A 19,136-nucleotide genomic window follows, 5' to 3' on the forward strand; every position below is an offset into this window, starting at 1 on the left:
GGTTCAACTTGTAACTAGGAATCAATTCAGCCCGGATAAGCAAGAGTGCTACTCATCTAAAGGGTTTTGAATGATGATCCTGTTCCCTGTGTTTTCCCCTAGGTGCACCTGAAAAGGTACAATGACAAAGGGAGCACCACATGTTGGCAGAGTGCAGCTCTTACCAGAGGGATCTCCTGCGTTCAGCCGGCTCTGAAGGAACAGTTGGCTCACACTGTAATCAGCCATCAAACAGCTCAGACCCTATGGGCTATTCACTTAGCAGCACACGCCTTTTGCTGCTTTGTTTTCCAACATCTGTTTCAATGCTTGTCATCTCCCTGCTTTAAACAAATGCACTGCAGATGTCTTGTCTTGTGGACGACAGAGACTTGGCAAGGACGGGAACAGTGGCCTCCACATGACAGAGGCACAGCTATGGCAGTTATATATTGGGGGGTTCTGGAGGGACTCTGTGCATTAAACATGAAATAAGATTTTACACTCACACCCCCACCCCCATATTCCCCTTCAGGCCTTCTGTTTTGTCCTTCAGATTTTAGAGACCGATGAAGGACAGGGATCAAGATGCAGGCTGAGATGCAGCCTACTCAGAAACATGTGGCCTCAATCTTCTCAAAAGATTTATCACTGACATATGCAATTAAATGGGAAGACACACCATTTGCTCGTCTTTTACTCCAACGATAGTCTGATACAAGACCGGACATGGAGGGACATGATGTGTGGTAAACATAGCAGCTTCTCAGACCAGATTCAGGCCTAAAAATACTATAGAAGAGACTTCCTTGGGCTAAGACTGTGCTTCTGGAAGAACCAGCATATGTAATGGGACACACAGGAAGAAATAGGACAGGCAAGGGGACTCCCTTCAAGGGTGTACAAACCCAGCCTGAGGTCAGAAAACCAGTTAACTGGGATTTGGCATTTTGCATTTTTTGCAAGCGCTACTTTTGCCCCTGTGAACACATCTCACATATAGCTGCTGTCAGAGGTTTGGCTGGGGTGAGTCATGTAGTTAATAAGATTCCCACAATCTCACTTTTCATTAGCTTGGCTAATTGGTGCAATAGCTGTAAAGAGGCTGGAACAAGCCTGGTGCTAGAGCTGGCTGCTCTTCCCACTGCTCTGTCCTCCCCAGTAAGGGCAACATGGGTATGCCTATACTGATCTGAATGTCAATTGCAGATGCCAGGTCAGACCGAGATGCTTAAATCAAAAGTAAAACATGTATCTGTTGGTAGGGCTTTGAGCAGAGGAAAACCTGGGTCTGTATTTTGACCATTAAGACTTCCGATACTATCTCAAACGAACATTTTCATAAGCAAGCTAGAAAAACATGACCTTAACAAAAGTACTGTATATTGGCTGTATTGCATCCCTGGGTCACTCAAAGAAAAGAAGGCAGCAGACTTGTGAGGAGGTCAATCTTCTTTTAAGAGCAACATGGATGAAGGAACAGACAACTCAGAAAATCCGGGGATGATACTACATTGGGGGTGACTGCAAGGATGCTGGAAGAGAAAGTGGAGAAACCATCTGCAGAAATGGGATGGCATTTATTAAGGATTAACTATAAGATGCTGGAATACCCAAACTCTGTAAATACAGCAAGGAAGACAACCGATCATGTGGCACTTCTTCAGGAAAAAAGAAGAGCCTAAGGATTACAGGAGATCACAAGTTGTGTATGAGTCAATGGGGTCAGGCTGTTGCAAAAATAACACGTACCACAGTCAGATGCATAAAAAAGGAGAAAGTTATACACTGGGAAATTCATTGTCTCCACTTGCTGCAGCAAGACTTCAACTGGAGGATCATGTCATAGGAGCGCTGCAATTCAAGATGAACAGAGACTGACTCGAGACAGCCCAGAGGACAGTGTCCAGAATGACCACAGCACTGGAAAACAGGATGCACAAGGGCAGAGATAAGACTGCTTCAGTTCGGAGAAGATGGAGGGTACAGACATGGGAACACCATCCATATATGAAAAAGGATGCTGTGTAGAGAAAGGAAACAATCTGCTCTCTGCTTGTAACAAACACAACAGGAGGCAAAACACAGTACTGGAAGGATAAGAATTTTGACCAAGCATTGGGAAGAAGCTTCCTAATAGAGAGTTAAGTACCAGAAGACCCTGCCTGAGCAGAAATGAAATCTCCATCAGCAGACTGGCGAGACATGGATGAGGCAGACGCAGGAGTGTCCAAGATAACACTCCACTGCTGCCTTTGGTCTGCATAGAAAGACTGGAGAAAAAGAAGTTTGTTTTAGAGAAATCCACAAAGAAAAAGGCTTAAGACTAGAGGGGAGTTCACAGCAAACTTGGGCTGTTGGTGTTCCACATGCGGCTGCTGTGCCCAGCGAGGCCATCAGCCAGCACCACAAAAGTTACTACCATGGGCTCTCCGTGACCTTGGAAGGATCCCCTAACGTGAACATGGCACGCGCTTCCCTGCCCCAGGCACATATTTTTGCTCACAGTTTATGAATCTCTGACATACAGTCCCTATGACACACTTTGGAAGACTGGATCTGTTATTTATTAGGCCTAGCAACTGCCCTTGTAACCAATTAGGAAAAAAAGCAGGTGGTCAACAGAAACTCTGCAGAATAAAACCCCTCAGCAAAGCAAATGCCATCCCTTTAGGAGCAAAAAGAAATAAATACTGCAAACAGAGCTAATCACTGCTAAACCCTTATAATCCAGTCCTTGCCCGGGTTAGAGACTGGAACCAAGAGCAAAACACTTCAAAAAGCATTAATCGGAAGAATGGATGAATCATTTCTCAAGGAAAAGAAGGAACCAGAACTATTTTATACTCCAAATGTTCATCATGTTGTGAAAACGGGCTCAAACCTGCCCCATCAGACTGGACTAAGGGACAAGGGGTCCCATGCTGCCTGCTGCGATGGCTGCTCTGAGGACCAGGAGGAAGGCTCCCATCATAGGCTTCACCCTGGCAGTCATAAAGAGACTGACGAACACAAACCAGCCTGCTTTTAGCTCCTCTGTAAAATATCTACAGTTACCAACATCCCCTGTACCTTGTTGAGTATTACACTCAATAATATTAATAGGCTCATATTTACTGTATCTTAAAAGCTAACAATCCCATTGCCAGCACTAATTAAAAAGACAAGAAGCTGAAAAGAAGCAGCGGATTATTTCTTCAATATGGATTCATGCCTAGATTTAATAAAACCTGCTTTACTGTTATAACCATACATTTGTTTCAAGAAGACTATAAAAGATAAGTCTGCTTTCTGTTGTTTATTGACTTGAAGGGGTTTTCTTTCAGATCTGTAATACGTAACACAGCTACGGGAAGGCGGGGAAGTAGACTGCTTTCCCTGAACAAAACAACACTTCTGCTACCTGAATATCTGGGATGTGTCTGGGATGATGGCTGTGAAGAAACCAGCACACCTATTTCAAGAGAAGTCTGAACACGTGAACAGACAATAAAAGGCAGGATCAAAGTTTACCTGTAACAAACCCTCCATGTGACCTTACTGAAAGCATTGCAACTACAGCTAGAGTGACTGCCACAGCCAGCTTTTCCACAGACTGTATGGTTTCTTCCAGCCGTGGAGCATCCGTGCCACAAAACCAGAGCTCCCATTCATGCACATTCAGCAGATCTGATGCCTTCACCCACACTGACCCACTCTGCATGTACACATCAAGCACGGTACACATTCCCGGTGGGAATTCTTCACTGCACCACAGCACACAACCTACCAAATAAAAATACTGCACTTAACCTGCATCTGAGGATAAAATTAATGGTGACAGACAGAGCACTGTCTTGAAATTAGCTTTTTAGTAAAAATGGTGTAGACTTTCCAACAAAATCCAGAACAGTGGCTTTCCATACACACCGGTCCATCCTTCCCCGAGATGGAAGAAGAGGACTAACAGTCTAGGAGCGGGTATGTAATGCAAAACAACAAAGTAAAGATAAATTACAGACACTCTCCCAAAACCAGAGCCTTTCCTAGGCAAGCTCATTTTTAGATCAGGTTTCTCATTTAAGCAGGGGCCAGAAAAAGTCTGCTGGAGTCTGCTGAGACTGGATTTTGAGGATCTGAGTGCCATAAATGCTTTCCTATGCACAACGAGAATTATAACCCATTTTATTTCTAATTTCTTCTGCAAGATGCTGGGCCCCATGACTTCATAACAAGTTCCATTTCTCCTTCCCCATGCCTGTCTGACCCTTCTCCTTCTGTGAATCACTTAGTTACGTGGAAACAAAAATACAAAATGATGATGGTTTAAAAACACACGTGTCCTAGCTTCGTATGGTAGAGAGCACCCAAAATCCCCAAAGCTGTGAGTCTGCTGCTGATTAAGGATGCCAGAAGGTACTAAGGAAGATCCACCCTCTGCCTACACAGCCCTTGTGAACAGTGAGGGACCCTACCCCTATTTTAACACGTATCTCACTGATTACTGGAAAAAAGAGAGAAAAGCAGGAGTGTCAGACAGCCAGTGGTCTTACAACATTTCACTACTGTTGCAGGTCTTTCCTGGCAGAGGCTTTTTGGTATCAGTGATAATAACAAGGAAAATTTAAGGAAAACTCAATTTAAGCATGTCAACAGCAACCACATTCCTTTAGCTTGTGATCATTCTAATCCAAACAGACAGGATTTCCCCCTCCCCCCTCTCCTTTCCTGCACTTAATTTCCAGGTAGAGTTTGTTAAAGCCTGAAATCCCACCTGAACTTTGGCAAGTCTTTAAAAAAATAGAAAGAAACAGAAAAAAGACCCATACACAAATATTTGGCTAAGCAACCCATAGCAAATTGCGTAATGCCAGTTAAAAGTTGGGTTTCTTAAGTATCAGCCCCAGAGGTTTTATCAGAAAGAAAATCCCGATTACTTCAGATTCTGAAGGCGAACTGTGACCTCACTCTGCATCTCCAAATCTGAAACATTTGTGTTGTGCCCCTCAATAGCGATTTAATAAGGTAAGAAGGCCCTAAACATGCATATAAGAACTAGTTCAGCCTTGAAGCTTGGTCAAAACAGGTCACCCAAAATCAGAAATGTAATGGTCTATCAAGCAAAACCGACCCATCTCCAGGCATGCAGCTACCTCCTGTGTGCCCACATGCCCCACAATGGTTCTGTCCATAGCAATCCCAGTCCTCAATCCTTACAGTCATTCAACGAGAATGGGGATTAAGTCAGCACCCAGAACACAAGGAATTACATCCGCTCCTTGTATCCTCCTTGGCTTGCCTGGGAACATGCACTTCTGTGAGGGCTGGGGGTGAAGGGTCAAGCTGCACCAATGAGTTTTGCAACACGTTACCAGATAGATTAAATAGCCTAATTCTCTCCAGCCTTCACTTTGCCAGCCTTACTTGCAGTAGCCTAGGAAAAAAAAAGGGAAAAGAAAGGGAAAAAAAAAAGGGGGGGGGGGGGGGAGAAAAGCCCTTAAAAGAAAAAGAAGAAATATGATTAAAAATAAATTGAAAAGCCCAACTTGTAATAAAGCTGGCACTTGCCCCAGGCTTCAGAAATGTCTGAGACATGACACTGACTATAGACACTCCACAGAAACAATATATAGCTTTTACAGTGGGGAAAAGAGGGATATTTGCACTATTTAAAACAGGTTGCAAATACAGTTTCTGTTTTGAAAACGTAAGGAGCCGAGCTAACAAAACACAGAACGCAGCAACAAAACAAGCAACACTCATCCTACAAAACTGTCATTATATAATGTCACTGTTTACACTGAGCCTCCAAAAAATACCTTCTGTTAATTTTTTTTAATTAATGGGGTGCTATACAGTTAAATAAACTCATGAAGAGGATTCATGACTTTTGCATTTTTCCTTCCTATCCCAATCCTTGTTTGCAACGTTACTGTTATAAATTACAACAGTACTGTTGATATTCTTCTCACTTGCTGTGATACCCAATGGAGCTCTGCAGGAGAAAGAACATAACACAGGAAACCGTGGCATTTGATTCTGCTCTCATTTAAATGTATTTAAGTCAGACAAAACTCCACTGAAATCAACGGCTACGTCAGTGAAAACCACTGCAATTCTGCTGCTGCTCCTAAGGCGCTGCCAAACAACCTCCCGACATGCAGCACGTCTCCAAATGAAGTTAGGCTACTTCTAAAATATCAGCAATCCAGGCAACTTCCTATTAGCATGAAATTACTTAAGCCTTAATTTAGCAAGGTACTTAAGCACATTCTTTATTTTACAGGCGTGAGACATACCAGAGACCTTTATAAGACTAGTCCTACACTTACATTTAGGCACATGCTTAATTAAGCATCTCGCAGTGTTAAAAGCCACAGTGAGGAACAGTTCCACGTGAATTAAAAGCTGCCTCACACCCTTCGAGGCACGTCACCATTTTAAGTTTGCTCTATCCCAGGTTTGGCTGCACCACTTAACAGATAACCCGTAAAGTATGAGATTAGAGGAGGAGGAACAGACAATAATTTGAATAACATCAATCATCTGAAATACACTTTTAATTTCTGTCTGATGCTTACTGAGCTTCTTTCACAGTGAATGCACGTGCTGGATAACAGCTTTAAAGCATTCCTTTGCAGACTTTCCCTAAACAGCACTCTTCAATGTCTAACTTTATTGCTTATGAGTAAGCATAAGCAAATACAGGGGGAGAGCGCACACCTACGAAAACAGCTGGGAACAAACATACCACTGCTGAATTCTCACATCAGATGCAAGGAGAAAAAACAAACCAGCAAACCTATTTCAGAAGCTGCATCTCTTCAAAGAGCCCACAGAAACCTAAACCATTACTGCAGGATCTTAATTTACCAAGAGAAGCAAAAGCAGCTACTGTAAAAATAAAAATAAATAAAAAAAAAATACAGGAATAGACATCCATAGCCTAAAGAGGACTTCTGGATTTGGATGTGCACATAATCCAGGTGATTACATGTCTAATGACCCACCTTCTGCATGTACATGCTTGTACCTGCACACACAACTGCAGAGCTTTAGGTGCCAATGTCAAGGTGCTCTGAGGACTTGGATTTATGCTGTTATTTATCAAAGACCTTAGAAGCAAAATAAAACAAAAGCAGGGCAAAGTAAAAACAATAATCTCAGCAAGTGCAACAAAGTGGTAGTTTCCCCTTACCCTTCAACAGTTAGAGAAAATTTAAGGCTTGTTGATGTCAATAAGTAGTTATAACCAAGACATTAGTAATAGTGAGGATAGGGAATGCAGTGTGAATGTTCTCAGCATGGTTCATTGACAAGGGATCTAAAAATTGAATTATTAAGGGAAAAAATCGTTGATTCTAAAATCCCAGCAAGGTAGCCAGCCTTTGTTAAAACTTATTTAATTTTTCCAGCGCTGCTTCATTCCCAAGCTCTCAGAGCCACAGCTTTTCCATTGAAAAGCGAAAGACATTTTACGCACAATTTTCCCTCTACTAGAAAGAGGTATATTGTGCCCTTCAGTGAACATAAAATTGATATTATCATCTCTTAGTTTATATCTCACTACTTAACCTTCAGATTAAAAGTTATTAGATTTGAATGACTAAAAAGACATCATGTCACCTTCCGTTCAATGTTGGGAGATGAGAGAACTTGGGGGAAAAGTCTGAATGATAAAAACACACAGTTACCAGGAGCATAAAGTTGTTTTTCACCTTCTCTGATGAAACAGCCCCAGCTCTACAAATGCACCATGGTGTAATCATCAATTATCAGTGTGCCTGCATGGAGTTTAATCTATACTTTTAAATGGCTCTTTCAATAGCAACAGCAGTTTAATAATTAGGCTTTGTGTCTCTTCGGACAAAATGACTCAACGCGGACGCTCCCTCAAAGTCTAACAAACAAATTTGGTCTAACCCAGTTGTGTCAATATGAAACAAAGACTTTATCTTGGCTCTAATTTAGCAGTTTTGTTCTAAAGAGATAAGTCCACATCATGATCAATGGGACCATAAAACTCCTGATGCAGTTTGCAACCTCTCCTCATGGGTTTTCAAAATAAGATGAAACCCACAAAACTATTAACAAAAAAGCCTGAAACAAAAGCATTACTTTAATTTACACTGGGATACATTCCGAATTCTTTCAAGTCAAACCTCCTTTTTGATTTGCCCAACTAAAGCTGCCTCCCAATGACACAACAAATCCCCCATTTCTTGTACATTTTCCTCATCTTTGGACATAACCAAAGTGTGAAGAAACCACCTATTCCCTCTGGAGTTCACTTCCCTCAGTCTAACACTTCGCATCTCAACAATTCTCACAACAACTACTGCCAAAGGGCCCCACTGTGGCATCTTCACATGGATACCACAAACACCCCAACTGCAGTCAGTGAGGCCGACTATGAAGAAATCACTGACTTGGGCACAGACTCCAAAACCTAATCCTAACTTCTCAGGTCTATCTAGACATTCTTTTTTTTTTCCTACCCATGAACAGGACTGCATTATTCATTTGTATGCATTCTGTGGAACCAACGTGTAAAAAGTACAAACCAGGACTGAATGAAATATATATTATGCCATCTTTTTTTTTTTTTTCCAAGGGAAAACCCCTGCTCACTCTGTGGACACACGGCAAAACCAGTGTTTATCTACGTTCTCCAGAAAGCTTGAAGTGACACTTCATAATTACAGTATAGTTCAGCTCACAGGCAAAGGGAAGAAAATAAACTGCCCTACAATTCTTTATATAAACTTCCTCCTTGTTTCTCCATGTACCAGTTGCGTTTGTATTGCTGTTCCAGTTCGTCATAAACAGTCACCTTGTAACCCTTTTTATCAAGCAATCTAGGCACTACCTAAAAGTACACTACAGTCCATCAGACAAGCTATAGGTTTACATTATACAAACATTCCGATTCTGCCTGCTCAGCACAGGTTGTCAATAAATGCAAGCAATTGCAAAACAGCTATGTGGGCTTTTTTCTTAAGAGAACACTGATACGAGCCTGCCAGTTCTGCAAAATAAACTCTTTGCAATCCCTGCAACTAATCTGTCCACAAATTACTATTAAAGTCATACCTCCTAAAAGTTCAAAAGCATTCAGGATTAGACAAAAGATTCAGAGTTTTATACTCATGGGGCAGTACTTGAAGTTACGGTATCAAAGTGGAGCTTGCTATTGATGTGGAGAGGTTTATGTTTCTGCCACCATGCAACACAGCGTTTGGTGTCTTGCTGCTCTATATCGGAATTCAACTTTGTGTTCACTCTCTTTGTTCATTCACATTCTTGTTTCTCTGCTAATAATGTGAAGAACACTTTAATGAATAGTCCTGAGGATAAAAATAAAACACAATAAATAATATTTATTTTATGAGCTGGGGAAAAAAAAAAAAAAAAGAAGAGAAGGGAACTGGCTAGGACTGAAGCATCAAACCTTCTATTTGAGTAGAGATCAGAAACCACTGAAGCAACTAAAGCTGTGATCATGTACATTAATAGGCAGTTTGTCCCCATGAGTCTTTATTTATTACTCCTTGGTAGACAGGAGTCACCCCATCATTACGTACTTTCTGTCCAAGCTTCCCTCGCCCAGCCTGACTTTCAGCTTGTGGGTCACTCTGACACCCATTCTGCACCTCCCAGATGTTTTCTATGACACTTCAGAGCCACAGATGATGCCAGACTCTGCCTGGTGCTCCATTCCCTGTCCCTTGGTTCTGCCTCTGTGGGTACCTTGGGATCAAGCTCCTGCACTCTGCTATCTGACCCCATGGCAAATGAGCACTTCTGATCTCTTTGGGAAATCCAGTGACCCAGGTAACCTTCATGCTTACTCCAGGTTTTACAAGCACATCACCAAAATCCTACCCACTCCAACACATCCTGACAGTCATTCCCACGAGATGCCAAACAGCAGCACCTATGGAGTCAGCAGCAGTGGAAAGGCAACCTCTCTCACCTTAAGTAGGTGCCGAAGCACTGTGGGAAAGGGTTTTCCATCCCTTTCAGTCTGATTCTGGGAGCGATTCCTCCTATGTGTACCTCCATTTTTATCCAACTCTTCCACAGATGCACCATCCCTGAAGAGTCACTTGCACTGTTTTGGCTTTCATACATCACGATTACAAATACAAACATCAGCTGGAGCTATTTGGTTTTCTTATGTATAGAAGAACTCATCCCCACATTTGCTACTCACAGCTTAACACTACACTACATTTTACAAGATTGCTAATGCTAAAATAATTTAGCACCACATCACTCTCTGTCTCCTTGCATGGCAGAATCACCCTAAGATGACATGGGAAACATAAAACTTGTTCTGCAAGTCCTCCCTGCACTTACTGCAAGAGTGTTCACACCGTACACTGTTCCTTCAAACACAGGAACATCTGTGGTGCTCCATATTTTTCCATGGTAAAATATTTACAAGTTTGTAAACCCATTAAAACTTCCTAAAAAACCTGAAGCAGTCCTGTTTTCCTCACTCACACTAACAAAGCTATTAGGCCTTATAAATTCATAAATGTCACAAAAAAGGCAAAACAGAATTCAGCACAGATGCTCTACAGATGCAACTGTATGTCCAGGTTTTACCGCCCAGCCATGCTCATCACAGGGATACACAACTAAAGCTCAAACTACCCACCACTGCTTTCTTATTTTTCAGACAAAACAAGTGCCAGGTGGCAAAATGAAAAGATCTGAATGAAATGCTCTTACGAAATAGCTGTTTAATTCAGAACTCATTCATTCATTTGTATTGAAGAAGCGTTTTGTAGAATGCATTCTGTTAAGTGACCTGAGAGCATATGTTGTATACGGAGAAACATCTAAACATTATGCTCCGTGTTGTATGTGTATCTGTAAACGCTTGCATTAGCTGTCTGAAAACAACGGGGTTTTCTTCTTTTCAGCATTTAAAATATTTTCCAAACACAAAGATTGATATTTTTATGCTAGCTCTGATTACCCTTTTGTTGTTACCAGGTCTTTTTTTTTTGTTCCTGTTGTTTTAAATAACTGCTTCAAACTTTGCGACCAACTTGCTTTTTAAAAGATAAACTGTGTGGAGAAGTTAGTCATCAAAACCAATTAACAGCAGAATTCAAACACAGAACATAAAGGTCTTCTAAGAACTTGGAAAAAAGCAAGCTCCCCAACCACGTTTATTGTACTGACAGAGAATAAATAAACTAGAAGCTAAAATCTGAGCTGTGTGAAAGCAATGCCGCAATCCTGCCGCCCAGCCCCGCACCCTGCTCCAGAGGGGCCAGCAGCACTTGTGCTTCTGCTGGGCACCCTTTGGAGGAGGACTCACCTAAGAATGAATGGGTGCCACTCCTTAATTGACCCAATGGGTGGCTGTTGAATGACACAACCCATTACACGCAAGATTAGGATGTTATCTAAGGCGGCAAGAGCTCTCCGGACGGCTAAGGAGAAGCCTTGGCACAGGGCGCTCGCAGGCAAGGTGGTAGGAGTGGAGGAGCAGAGGTCTGAACAATTCTGGTCTATTCTGTGCACGTGTTTGTGTGACCCCCCCCCCGTTTCTCTCTGCACAAAGCAGCATCGGAAAATTCCATAGCACTCCTATGGAAAACACAGCGTAATTAACTCATTTTGATACGAAGCCTTTTTAAGATGAGACCTTTGTGCTGAACATATTTTAGTGTTCCACTCCTCTTCTACTGTCCTATATTAATCAAAGCTGTAACCCCTGTTGTCTCTGCACTACGAATCAGAATGTGCCCCTGGCAAAGAATGAGGGAAAAGTCAACAGGAATTAAGTTTCAGTGCAACTGTTTACTCAACTGTGGCCTGCAGTTATTGAAATTTTATCCGTGGTTTTGTGTGACTACTGCAGTAATGAATTCAGCATGGCTGTGATTTTCTCACTGATGGTATTCTCACTTCAAGTAAAAACCTGTAGGATGAAAATGACTGAAACAACTAAAGTCTGTGCATTTAGCATCATCCATTTTTCTGACTTGTTTAATTATGGCAGCTTTCTGCCTTAGGTTGGCAAACGGCATCCCCTGCTCCTCCGCAAGCCTTGGGTTTGCTTTGTTTATGAGTGCAGGTTTTCCTTCCCCGCAACAACCTGCTAAAAAGATCACTGTACACTTAGGGGAGTCTTAACCAGCTGCCAATCGCTTATTTAAAAGGTTTTAAGAATGCTTATTGCATTACAGAAAGTGAGGGTTAGGCGTAAGTGTATCCACCATGGCTCTGCTGCAGCCTTTGTTCCCAAACATGCTCATGATACATGCCCAGCACTTTGGTGTAGAATTTCCTCGGAGGGTTTCAAAATTTTATCAGGGAGAAGAAAAAGACAAAACGTATTATGTGGGTAATTTACACTGGTGAAGGTGGTCACGTCAAAGAAAATGCACTAATTAAAATACAGAGGCAAAAGGCACAATTGGGTTCCGATTCTTCTGAACTGAGGAGCAGTGACACGGGATGTATTTATTTATTTACCCTGATGTTTTCTGCAGCAGATACCTCCCTCTGACTAACAGAAAACATTGTGTTGATAGGGGTTGCTAGGTTATATTAAAATTTGTTGCAAAACCAAAACTTAATGTTAGTGTACGTTCCACCCAGCGACATCTTTTGGAAACCAGTTATTTGTATACAGCGGGTCACCCCATCACTGCCACCAGACACAACACGTTCAGGCAATGGAAGCCAGCCCTGATCTTTGGGTATTTCCAGGGAATTATTAAAAAGGAGCCCCGGAAGAAAAGTCCAGCATTTCCCTTTACATTAAGAATTGTAATTCCCCTACAGACAAAAATGTACAGAATGTCATCGGCAAGTCCTGAAAGCATCCTCTGCCTGGCAAATACAAAGGGTTTGGGAGGGGGGACTAAACGCTTCATGCTTTTTCTGCGAGTAGGAAACTTGTAATATGTCTTACAGTACCTGCTGTTGCTGAAGATGTGCTAAATCTGCAGCCCCAATTTCAACTGAAGGTGTCTCGCCGTTTGATCTCACTTCCCGCAGGCTGCACTCTAGTAAATGGTTGCCACCGCTCGCTCCATTCTGAATGGCTGAACCGTTACTTTTTGTCTCAGTCCCAGATTCTTGCATCATGACTCAAAAACCTGAAATAATTTAAGGGAGGGGAGGGAGGGGGAAAGAAAAAAAAACAGCTGTTAAAACAGTTGCTGTATATAAGGAGACATGCCCTGGTTTAAATCCTGCCAAAACTGTAAACATTTGTCATTTCCCTTCATGCGATTTATCTTTCATTAATGGTTCATGCTACTAGTTTATGTTTATTTATCTGTTGGTACAGCTATAATTTTAGTAAGTTAGTTCTGTTCTAAATATAGTGGTATTTGCTCAACATCTTTTTTCCCTTAAGAGAAAAAGAAATATTTTTGAACCAACACACAGAATCCATAATTAAATTTCTCTAGTTACATCTGGATGCTTTCCTTTGAAACGTATGAGTCATGGACAGTATCACAAACTTGATACACACTAGGCAGGGGCAGGTAGGTGAAGGACAGCATTCGCATTTCAGTTCCCATTCACACCATGATATTGCCAAGTTAGTACCTTTTATTACTCTGAAGCAATTCAGAGCTAGTCTGGGATGTGCTGGCCACTGTGAGGTTTCATTTGAGGCAAACTGCTTCAACTGCTCACGGAATTAGTCTTTCTGTCAAATTTCTTGGCTACAGATTTGGTCTGGCTTTGGATACACTATGGCATTACAGCAAAGATCCTCTGATGTTACTTGGCTAAACATCAGCTCAGTAGCCACAGCTACTCCCAGCCAGCCCTCTCACACTCTTGGTGGAGGTCTATTTCTGAGTGCTTCACAACAATGCATTCATCCACTGCGTTAGTGGGCCCCAGGCCGCACAACAAGGATGAGGAACTCCCAGAGCTCCCGGAATTCATGCCTTTAGAAACTAACTATCAGCATTTATGCACAAGACTCCCCAAAGCACATAAGCTAGTTTGCAACTGCAAACTGCCACCTTTGAGATCTTTTCATGAGTTGTTTTATAGGTATTTCAACCTGCAAAGCCCCAGGTTCCAGGATTTATATGTTATTAACCTGCTCTGCTTCCACCAGCCCATCCTTCCCTCCCTTTGTGCTCCTTCTCTAACCCTTACCTGACAGAAAACGGGGCATGGAAAGCCAAGATGCATGCTCCAAGCCCACTGCCTACTCCATGCTAACTCACCACATGCACATGTAAACCAAATGCCTATGTGCAGGCAGTTCACCTGCAAAGTAAGGTGCTTTGTATTTAAGGAAGAAACTGTTCAAATTCAATAACTACATCAAATCAAAAGAGAGAAGAAAAATCCCTTCACTTACAACCTATAAAGGAAAAGGCGAGAGAAAGCAGTGCATTTCAATGGGAAACAACAGGAAAACCCCTCTTCCTGGCAACTCTACACATGAGTAATTCTGAGCCCCTGGTCACTGAAGATGTGGTATCAGCTGGAGACAGCAATTCCTGCTTCCAGCACCAGCTGCCCAGCATCTGCTGGCCTGAGGTGACATTCAGCATCACACTCCACATGTAGAGGTACACTCCAGCCCAGCACACCAGTAACAGACCTCTCGCTCGTTTGGTAGCTTCAGACATTCATAACGATGATCCATATGGTTGATAATCAAGATGTCATAATTGAGAAGCAGCTCAGTAACAAGGGCTGTGTCACCACCCTGCTCCAGCACTAGCATTCTTCACCAATTCCCATCCAAGCTGGGGAACCACTCATTAGCCAGACCCTGCCCCAATCGCGACAGGATCTATTCACACTGATGGCTGCCCGAGCACAGGGATGGTGCTAGGACAGACTCAAATGTTCTGATTACATTTAAATAAATTTCAGCTGGTCTATGGAAACTTCTTTCAATCTGTTTTGTGCAATCTTCGAATTATGCAAGGGGACAAAAGGGCTTGGGGGCTCATTATAAAGTTTCTGTCAGCTCCCTTGTAAAAGCTCCAGAGATCTAAACAAACCTACAGCTTTCCCAATGCCACTAGCAAATGCTTCTGGGTTTTAACAAGATCCTGCTCTGACACAGGCTGAGCATGGTGTTTTTCATTTTTGGTACTGTAAGGAAAGCCTACAAGCATGACAACATCTAAAGAAGTGTTTATATCTAACAAGCAAGGCTGGATTACACACCAGGAAGCAACTGCATGGCACAGGTTGTTTTGGAAGGGATAGCAGGGAGATTCTCCAGACAGCTCCCAAGTTAGTCAAAGGTACACCATGTAATTTTTATACACTCCTAAGGAGGACACGCCTTTTAAAACCAGAGATAAATCCAAAAGAAATAATGAATGCAATTGTGCTCTGCTTCCATTGAAATTTGGGGCCAAGCCTCAGCTGGAGAAAATGGAGCACTGCATTACTTTATCTCAGAAAAGGATCTGTACAAGGATGACCACCATGAAAGACTGGGTTAGCAGGCTGAACCCAGAGACTCATGTCTTTGTTGTGATCATAGAATCATAGAATAGTCAGGGTTGGAAAGGACCTTAAGATCATCCAGTTCCAACCCCCCTGCCATGGGCAGGGACACCTCACACTAAACCATCTCACCCAAGGCTTCGTCCAACCTGGCCTTGAACACCACCAGGGATGGAGCATTCACGGCCTCCCTGGGCAACCCATTCCAGTGCCTCACCACCCTTACAGGAAAGAATTTCCTTCTTATATCCAATCTAAACTTCCCCTGTTTAAGTTTTAACCCGTTACCCCTTGTCCTATCACTACAGTCCCTAATGAAGAGTCCCTCCCCAGCATCCCTATCAGCCCCAAATGATGAATAATGGCAAATGATGGCTGGCCCACCACCACCACACAGACCACACCTGATGGAGGAAGGACATACTAAAGAACCGGTGGAAGGTGCTCCAGCAGACACCACAGTGGAAAGAGATGCAAAACCAATGTGCCACAAAAGTAAAGAAGTACATTTCATTCTCCAACACCTCTCACGCAACAAACTGACTGGAAGCGAGAACCTGGATAAACTACTAAGGAGGGTCAGAGAAAGCACCAACCAGAGCTCCGAGATGCCCCTGACAAAGGCAAGAAGAATGTGCACCACTGAGGAGGAGATCTATCACTGCCTGATCACAATTTGTTGGCTTGCCCTTCTGAGCAAAATATCTCCAGGACACAGAAAATAATTCACAACCAAACTGGACAAGAAATTATTTATTGTCTCTAGGATTGCAAAATGCTCCTGGAAAGAAACAATAGTCGAAATTGCTACTATTTTTCCAACCTATAGGACTGAGGAAAAGACAGATTATTTATAGTATTTGGTCACAAAAAGAACACAGTTCTTGAGAATCTTTTCCATTACAAACTTCATGATCTATTTTACCTTTCAAAGTAAAGGTAAAATAATAGTAAATAGTAGTAAAGGTAACGATACCATAGTAAATAAAACCCAGCCAAGTACCTCTTGAGCTGTCCCAGCCCCTCCACTGGCTGTGCCATCCTACACGGCGTATTGGCAGTAGCCATCAAGGAAATGAAGCTGGAAATGGAGTTTGAAAAAGGAATGTAAAAAAGTTTAAAAAAAAAAAAGAAAACCATCATGTTTGGACTTTCAAAAAAATACTTTAAAAGCAGAAGTGAACATCTTTGAGCAAACTTTGCTTTAAAAACACCCATTCGCAGGGAGTCAACTTCAGTGTAACACCAACTGGACAACAATACAAACCAAATCCACTTTGCTAAAACACCTCCAAGAGAAAACAGGATTTTCAAGGCAGAAAAGATAAAAGTGTTTATTTCTTTGCTGTAGTCAAATGCGAGTTGACATAAATAATCACAGTTTGGTTTGATCATTAAGCGTCATGTCATGAAAATCAACCTGCGAGAGCTTTCTGCAAGAATGATTATTATTTGTCTTTTTGAGCGCACCTAAATGAGCTGAGGTGATGGTACACTGAGGATGGCTGAGATAATTGTCTCTCCTCAGCACAGAGGAGCAGGCCTTACAGAAGCCCATTAGCGAAGTCTGTCATTCAAAATCGTGAAAGAAAAAAGCAAAGCAAGGTTGGCTTTATGCAACGTGATTAGGTTCTGTGGGAACGGAACTGAAGCTTCAGGTTTAGTATCACAATCTGTGATTCTGGTCTGAATACGACCCCAAATAACCAAGAGTGCTGAAGAAGCTGTTATGCATAATGATTTGTTATAGGAAATACAGTACCCCACAAGCACTTCTATGACATGCAAGAGCCCACGTTCTGGCTTAAGAAATTTAATGGAAAAAAAGCACGTCTACTGCTGCTTTGTAGAACACAGCAGAATCACTCTGCTATCAATTCTGCAAAGGGAAATGTATTTTTAACAGCTTAGAATAGGTGGGCTCTTACCAGTGTAAATATCTTTTTAACAAAACAATCTGTGATATTTCATGTTAGGAGGGATATAGAATGACTTAAGATTATTAGAGGTGACACAAAATGTTTTTCCCATGAAGGGACCAAAGCTAGCTGCCATATGAGCAACTTCTAAATTTTTCTCTTGAAATCAAGGAGCACATAATAAAAGAACTGTTCTTTTATGGCTTAATGTCAGCTTGGTTTAAAAATCTCACATTGGTGATCCATTTCTCAAGATTCCCATCTTAACCTGCTCAAAACCTATTCCAGCTTTGATGCATAGTCAAATATAAAGCCAAAGCCGTACAGTTTGATCCATCTCCTTGGTGAATACGTTATGTTCGAAGTAATGGAGTAAAAATTCAGTGGAGTGGAATCAAAGCAAGGCACTCTGTCAACGGGAGGACAACAGCTCATCACCTTCCAGATGACTTGGACAGAATCAGGGGACAGCTAATTTCTTCAGGTCATGGTCAAAATTGAAAATACACAGGACAAATGTGAACTTTGACTGAATCAAAATGATCTGAGGACTCCAGTGTCAGTGTTTTTAACTAGAAAGATAGAACCTGAAGGAATCCTAATTTTTAAAAGGTTCTGCGCTAATCCATTAAAAACAAAAGAAGTCCATATCATCACCAAGCCAAGATGCTGCAGAACACGTCCCTCAGCTCCACTGGACTATTTAGATGAGCAAGGTTAAGCATGGAGATTAGTAGGCAGGAGGTGGGTGCCGAAGTGTGCAATTTCTGCAATTCCTTTACTAGTACAGTTTCTAAAGACTAAGCAGCATTGTTTAATGTCAGCATGAGGGAGGATTTACTGGCTGAAGCACCCGTCAGAATAAGGACCCACTAAAAGTCTGAAAGAATAAGGGACTAATACTCAGATGTATTTAGATGCCTCACGATTCACGAAGGCATCTGGCAAGACATTTTTAAGACTCCTGAATAAGCATCAATCTACATCTTTAAGCATCTCATCACCTTTAAAAAACTATCCCCAGGGTCTTCTGGGCCTTAAAATGTCTGTTTTAACATGCTTCCAGACTCAACCTGGACTACGGATTCAGAATGCAGCCTGCGGGTTTTAAAGTTACTTCCAAGGGTGATGATTTTATTTTGGCTATTAGTACTTGGAGGTGTTTACAAATATATACACACATAAAGATCATTCAACATTTCTCTCCCCTGGGATCAGTGGTGGAGCAAGAATGTCATAAAACAAACCTTCTTTGTGAAATCTGTGAAAGATTTTAAGCTAACAAAAAGTTCAGTCTTTATTCCAGGGCAGTTAATTAAGGTTGACCAAGTCAGGCAGAAGTAAATTAACTTGGCTGATCAATTATTTATATGAAGTAGAATAAATGCCCTTAAAGAACCTGGCCCAGCCATGAAAGGACATGTAAATTAAACACAACACAGACTTATACTACTACTTCTATAGGTACAAGAGTTAATGGTAAAATCAGTTTTAAGTGATCAGATCACAAGAACCAGTCTTAAATTCTCTAGCAGGCACACTATCCACATATGCATGGTTTGCAAGTAAACATTTCACCTATTTGTTGCAAGCGGTTCCCCAAATCAAGCTCAGAACTAACTTCAGAGCACTTCTCTGTAAAATTATATATATAAAAAAATCCCCAAACAAATAATGTTTGGAAGCATTTCATGACAGCACAATGCTGCAAAGAGGATTTTACCTCTTGAAAACTGAACGTGCTCCAGAGCCAGGCAATACACAAATCACAAGCAAAGCTGC

At 41.9% G+C, this 19,136-nt stretch overlaps 1 protein-coding gene across 20 annotated transcripts in view; it reads right to left on the reverse strand.

The window, feature by feature from the left end:
- Positions 1-19,136, reverse strand: part of FOXP1 (forkhead box P1) — a 386,145-nt gene that overhangs the window by 152,427 nt on the left and 214,582 nt on the right. For 14 of the 20 annotated variants that reach the window (XM_062630323.1, XM_062630334.1, XM_062630333.1 and 11 more), the window contains one exon: positions 12,907-13,087. In XM_062630323.1, the coding sequence (XP_062486307.1) occupies positions 12,907-13,077 (171 nt within the window). In that variant the 5' untranslated portion in view covers positions 13,078-13,087. Of the gene's footprint in view, positions 1-12,906; positions 13,089-19,136 lie in introns of all 20 variants that reach the window. The other 6 variants (XM_062630321.1, XM_062630324.1, XM_062630330.1 and 3 more) reach the window with 1 other exon arrangement.

Source organism: Pezoporus occidentalis, unplaced genomic scaffold (assembly GCF_034315485.1).
Source record: "Pezoporus occidentalis ecotype Australia unplaced genomic scaffold, CSIRO_AGI_Poc_V1 ctg35, whole genome shotgun sequence".
NCBI lineage: Eukaryota > Metazoa > Chordata > Aves > Psittaciformes > Psittacidae > Pezoporus > Pezoporus occidentalis.